The sequence below is a fragment of the Oncorhynchus kisutch genome, linkage group LG8, assembly GCF_002021735.2.
Source record: "Oncorhynchus kisutch isolate 150728-3 linkage group LG8, Okis_V2, whole genome shotgun sequence".
Classification (NCBI taxonomy): domain Eukaryota; kingdom Metazoa; phylum Chordata; class Actinopteri; order Salmoniformes; family Salmonidae; genus Oncorhynchus; species Oncorhynchus kisutch.
The window spans coordinates 65330356-65337062 of record NC_034181.2 but is presented as its reverse complement, the minus strand read 5'-3'; the positions used below and the strand labels follow the sequence as shown (position 1 = coordinate 65337062).

At 41.1% G+C, this 6707-nt stretch overlaps 1 protein-coding gene across 1 annotated transcript; it reads right to left on the bottom strand.

Annotated features, from left to right (window-relative positions):
* Positions 1-24: 24 nt before the first annotated feature.
* Positions 25-6076, bottom strand: LOC109895258 (dickkopf-related protein 3). Its single transcript, XM_074933825.1, is given in 6 exon segments — positions 25-695; positions 853-1009; positions 1427-1571; positions 4990-5070; positions 5256-5381; positions 5742-6076. Coding segments are annotated over 6 exon segments (798 nt in total). The 5' UTR covers positions 5949-6076; the 3' UTR covers positions 25-613.
* Between the last annotated feature and the right edge of the window lie 631 nt (positions 6077-6707).

The following is a 6707-nucleotide window of genomic DNA, read 5'->3' as shown; positions in this document are numbered from 1 at the left end:
GCCTTTTATTTCTTATGAGCAAAAGTTGTGCAAGCTGCATGTGTCTGGGTTATAGTTTCCATTACCAAGTTCTGGGCATGATGAGCTGAAAGGTCAGTGCTCCATATATTCAGAAATGTCATCTGTCCTTGTTTAAACCACTATTTAAAACAAAAACCAGGACTAAGCAAGCTACAGTGCATTGTGTTTGAGCAAAGGGCCTCAATGGTGCATCCTTAAGGTAGTGAGACATCACAGAAGTGAGACATCAGAGAGAGCAGGATGGGGTATGTTTTAAGTACATATTTGTTAACACGAACTCTTATTGCAGAATTGGAGTGTAGTCATCATACACAGTACCTTTGAACAGCATGAACGTCTAGGAATCGGGGAAATACTCAATGTAAATTCCATCTAATACATGGTGTTATGCACTACGCAACATCTAGAGCTTTGGTTAACTTCGAACAGATCGAGAACTGCAATGGCTTGAATAAACAATGACAAGCTTATAGATGGAAGAATCTTACATGTAAGCCTTGTGAGGGTGAGCAACTTCATTTTCTAGGCTGAAATCACTGGAGACCCTTCTGATTGTCCACAGGCCTGAAAAGGTTGAGCTGCATGGTTACTCCTAGACAATATAGTCAATTTCTGAATAAAGTGCGTCTGTCAGGTCCTCTTCACTCTGTCTTGTGCAACACAGGGTGCCTCGGCTGTCAAAGAGATTAGGACATTTGTAATTTATCAATTTGTAGCATCATACTGGAGTGATCGAAATGGCTTTTTAAATATATTTTTTAAATGTAATTACTTATGCCTTCATTTCAATTGAATGTAAATGTTGCAGGTTTGCAGCACATAGAATCTTACCTGAGATGTTGGCACTGGAGGTCCCCAGCACAGGGGCAATGTTCCCTTGGTCCCTGGCCCTCTATGTCCCAGGACAGCAGCTCCATAAGGTGATTGGAGGAGCCATGACAGCGCTCACGCTCTATTGGCTTGGCCGTGCACACACGGAACAGCAGAGCTGACCACAAGGTAAGGGGAGAGAGATGGGTAGTGACAAAGGTAAGTGACATTACTACAGAAACTTTAATATAGGACTACAGTATATGGACAGTGCTTGGAAGGGAAAGCAGGTTAGGTCTTCACATGATCACTTAACTATCTGAAGCTTCAATGCGCCTTGCTTCACTTGACTTCATGACTATCATAATTGGCTAGGGACAATTACATTGAGAACAGGCTTTGTGGTATCGCAATTTGAAGCCTCCCTTTTTTGGATGTCAAAGCAATCCCTGTAGGTTTTTATCTGGCTGAGTCATAGCCACATGAAAGGAGCCCATTTCGCTCCCTACAGATGATGTTCATTTCATGTAGAATGACTCATGGTGTATAATTTAGCAGAGGAATTATGTTCCGTGTGTGACCTTATGGCCTGCACCTTTATGGAAAGCACATCAGAGGTCTGGGCTGCAGTTGCTCTGGTATTGGCAGATGCTGCCAGCTTCCCCCTTAGTGGTGTTCTGGCTGCACTGGCCCCACACACACAGCTGTCCTGTACAGCACTCCTCATCCTTTTTGCAGGGCTAGAACACACACACACACACACACACAGTGACAAACTGTCAGATGACATGCATGGCATAATATCAGGCCCATGGTCATGGAATGGCAAGACCAGTCTCTTGTAACTCTCCTAAGCTCTCTAGGTGCAGCAAATTCCTGCTACTTGTGCAAGCTGAACCAATAGTGGTATCTAATTAATAGTTAATAGTGTGCTGCTTGGCATATGACTGTTTTTCTGTGCAGGACATTAACACAGGCATTATCAACTTGGAAGACCCTTAACTATTCTCAGCGTACCTTTGACTTTGAATGCAAGCCAGTATCTACAGTATTATGTGGGTTGTTTTCTACTCTGCCCTGCCAAAAACATTGGTCTTAAATTCATTTACATTGTTTGTGTCTGTAGAGTAGGCTCTCATTACCTCTCATCCTGCTCCTCTGAGAAAGGGGGAGAGAGGTGGAGCTCTTATTCAATCAGACACATGCTTTGATGCACAGCCAAGTGGAGAGAAGCTCTCCATCATAAAACACTCCAGTTACACTTGTGGCAACACTGCAATGCAGTAACAATGCAGAAGCAGCTGCATCATATTGTTTAAGCAATCTGCTGCTCTGTGATTGCTGTGTGTGTGCACGTGCGCACTAAAGCACTGTTACAAAACCTGGAGATGGTCTGAAGTTGTACGTAATAGGAACTAGGAAGGAGTCAAAGTCCCCTGGGAAACAGGTCTGCACGAATACATTCTAGATGGGTTCAGTGTCAGGGTGTGTAAAATGTGTGTGACACTGTTAATAACCATGAAATGGACCTACCACGTCGAGGGCTTTGCAGGTTAGATACTTTGATCGGTGGGTCTCATACCGGCAATATTTCCCCTTTTCACAGTCCTCATCAATGATACACTACTGTGAAGAGGGGACACTCAAGACACACCCTCCTTCACAGATAAACATGCAGATGGTCTCTATATGGTACCAAAGCCGCCCACAATCCAGAGTTTTGCACTAGAAAACAGATTGTACTGGAAAAATTGGCTAAATCAAACATGGTGGTCTTGAAGAGAAATTCAGAGGTTGTAGCCAACTTATTTACAAATGTTACTTTAAAATAACTTCAAAGTACATTTTTGAGGATGTGATACGTTGTTGCACGGTCTCTTCCAATATTTACACTACCGTACAAAAGATTGGGGTCACTTAGAAATGTCCTTGTTTTTGAAAGAAAAGCTAATTTTTCATCCAATAAAATAACATCAAATTGATCAGAAATACAGTATAGACATTGTTAATGCTGTAAATGACTATTGTAGCTGGAAATGGCTGATTTTTAATGGAATAATTAGATAGGCTTAGTGAGGCCCATTATAAACAACCATCACTCCTGTGTTCCAATGGCACGTTGTGTTAGCTAATCGAAGTTTCTAATTTCAAAAGGCTAATTGATAATTCGAAAACCATTTTGCAATTATGTTAGCATAGCTGAAAACTGTAGTTCTGATTAAAGAAGCAATACAACTGTCCTTCTTTAGACTAGTTGAGTGTCTGGAGCATAAGCATTTGTGGGTTTGATTACAGGCTCTAAATGGCTAGAAACAAAGAACTTTCTTCTGAAACTCATCAGTCTATTCTTGTTCTGAGAAATGAAGGTTATTCCATGCGAGAAATTGCCAAGAAACTGAAGATCTCATACAACGCTGTGTACTACTCCCTTCACAGAACAGCGCAAACTGTCTCTAACCAGAATAGAAAAAGGACTGGGAGGCCCCGGTGCACAACTGAGCAAAAGGACAAGTACATTAGAGTGTCTATTTTGAGAAACAGATGCCTCACAAGTCCTCAACTGGTAGCTTCATGAAATAGTACCCGCAAAACACCAGTCTCAAAGTCAACAGTGAAGAGGCAACTCCAGGATTCTGGCCTTCTAGGCAGAGTTCCATTTTCATTTTATTGGCCAGTCTGAGATATGTCTTTTTCTCTGCCTAGAAGGCCAGCATCCCGGAGTCGCCTCTTCACTGTTGACGTTGAGACTGGTTTCTAGCCATTTTGAGCCTGTAATCAAACCCACAAATGCTGATGCTTCAGATACTCAACTATTCTGAAGAAGGACAGTTTTATTGATTCTTTAATCAGACCAACAGTTTTCAGCTGTGCTAACATAATTGCAAAAGGGTTTTCTAATGATCAATTAGCCTTTTAAAATGATAAACTTGGATTCGCTAACACAACGTGCCATTGGAACACAGGAGTGATGGTTGCTGATAATGGGCCTCTGTACGCCTATGTAGATATTCCATTAAAAATCAGCCATTTCCAGCTACAATAGTCATTTATAACATTAACAATGTCTACACTGTATTTCTGATAAATGTTTGTTATTTTAATGGAAAACATTGGCAAACCTTTCAAAAACAAGGACATTTCTAAGTGACCCCAAACTTTTGAACAGTAGTGTATCTGTGCCTAAAGTGACCTGAATAAAATGGGCCTGCTGTTGAAACCGGGACAATGGGCTATTTGTCCCAAAATTTGTCCCAATTCCCTCTCACTTGTCCCTCTACCACATATCTTAAGGAAAAGACTGGTAGGAATGGCATGCTCTGAGACTGTCTATTATTTTAACTAAATATTAAAACCTGTGATTGCAATAAAGAAAATGTTTAATGTGCAGGATGTTATGAAAATGACTACACACAATGTTTACCAAAAGACCCGAATCAAATTATAGACATTTCACAGTTATTGTTCAAAACTATGCAGCTAGATATTGTGACTAAAACCCCCAAAACAAATAACTAAAAACCCTTCAGATTTTTGCTGATAAGATGGATTGAGCACTTCTTGCACTGTGTCCTGGTCAGAGGCCGGTTATAGCAGTAATCTAGTGTCTGTCTCCAAAGACCTACTGTATACTGGTCAAAGACAGGCACTCACGCACACATCTGGCTTGATTGATCTGTTATTATTTTGCTATTATCTTGCCTGATCAGCAGCCCCACCAGGGCTGAGACGTGGCAGCCATATATAATGAATTTACAGACAGATACAGCTCTGAAGAGAGTTCATCAACCAGCCACCATCCTGCATGTCACGCTGCCTGGATAAGACTAGCTTTAACCTGGCTTATAGAGAATGAGACAGCACAGTTGAGACTGGAGAGGCGTACAGGGCATGGGGAAAGAGAAATGAGATTTCCAAACATGACAGCAGCTGTGGCCGCATGCAGAACAGCACAGAAAGAGGAAACACAACCCATGACTTGTTGAATCTTTCATGAATTGTGACTTGCATTAAGGATGGAATGGTATTCATCTTATGCCCACTGTCTTTATTAAACACAAAACACCAGTTAGAGTTATAGTGTTCAAGTTATTGTGGATAATGTTAAAATCTGTTGTAAATCATGATGAAGGGAAATTCCAAAGATTGTTGTTGACTCACATGATTAATATTATTTTCCTTTCCACTGGACTGGATAACTGTTCTGGTGATGTGGGTCTCTTCAGTTCTGTTATCTGTCTCCTAAAGAAAGAGAGACACATTTCCAGTTAGGATCACTGCTGTAGGATTTCTGCAGTCTTCATAACAAATGTGGGATGCCAGAATACTACCACCATACAGTATTACAATTCACAATAGCATTTCAGCATTGTAGTTTTGAATGAAATACAGTACAAAAATACATTTGCGTGTGACTACGACTGTACCTTATGTAATGTCTCTATGGTGTGGATGGATTGAGTTTCAACCACACTCTCAGAAGTGCTTTCGTTGTGGTAATTTGAGGGAAGGTTATTGGGATGCAAGCTGGACTTTGCACTCTCATTGTCCATCTAAAAAGGTTTGATGCAAAAGATCAATACTGCATTGGGGTCACCACAGTTTTTATTTTTTACACAATGTGCATATTAAGATTGACTTAGACTTATCTCAACCCACATTGGCAACTGTTTTTATTAGTCTGATAAATGTTTAAGTCTCAAGTTAAACTTGTGGTTACTTTAATTTAGCAGAAAAGTTTCAGATCAACTAACATGATATAATAAGAGTGTCCTGCGCTATTATCTGTTGCATTTGACATAACATTAACAATCATACAAATGAAACGGGTGCTATGGGAAATAATAGGCTCCTTTTATTTTTTATCAACGCTCTGCAAATATACATCTAAGTAGACCTAACCATTAACCGACCTGGTGCACCGCATCCTCCAGTTTATTATGCGTGTCCTCCATCAGTTGCTCTACCTCCTCAAACATGTCGTTTAATGTCGTGTGTCCTTGTGCCAAATTATCCTCAAGGATCTGGATGATGTCCAAATCCACGGGCCTGGCAGAACCAGGAAGGAGTATGCCATGGATAAACGTTAGGCTCAGAGTTAGAAGAGAGAAATACAACATCCTTGCTGCTGCGATAAAAAGGCATTCGAATGAATTAGGTTCTTTGGACGTCCCATCTGCGCACTGGGTGTGTGCGGTGATGCTGCTGCTGGGTCACTCTGTCCGAAGAGAAGGGGGAGGATAGACTATAATATTGCCTTATGCATGTATTTATATTTTGAGAAAGTTGTAGTTTATTTTGTCCCAAGTTATGCGCCCACTGTAGGCTATAGCCTAATTGACAGGTGCAAGCCATGGTGATACGTTTTCGATGCTCTTACCTTTCATAGTAACGCCAGTGACGAGCCTATTCTGGGCCAACCGCAGCAGGCTGGGGGAGGATGCCGCAAATGAAGGAGGGATGGAGGCACACCGCAATGGGCTGACTGCTCGTCTTTGAGCAATGAATAGACTTGCCTAGAGCCCGGGTTAACGTTGGGACATCTGTGTAATGAGATCTGTGTAATGTTGGCGACGACTCTTTATTGTTACTCTTCAATTAGAAGTTTATAATTCACTTGTTATTATATTTCACAATTAGTAGACCTAGTTACAATGTATTAAAGTTGTGATAGTTAGGCTACACAGTAATATAGTCTGCTGTGACTGTGCGTAAACGTGGATGTGGCTCTGGCGCATGTTTTCGCCCATTTACCACTAGATGGCCTCATTTGCATGGAATATATTTTCAGTAGCCTAGTCTAAACCACTGTGGAGTAGCCTAGTTTATAGGTTTATGGCTATGAAACTATAATTGCTAGACGTATGGGTAAACACCCA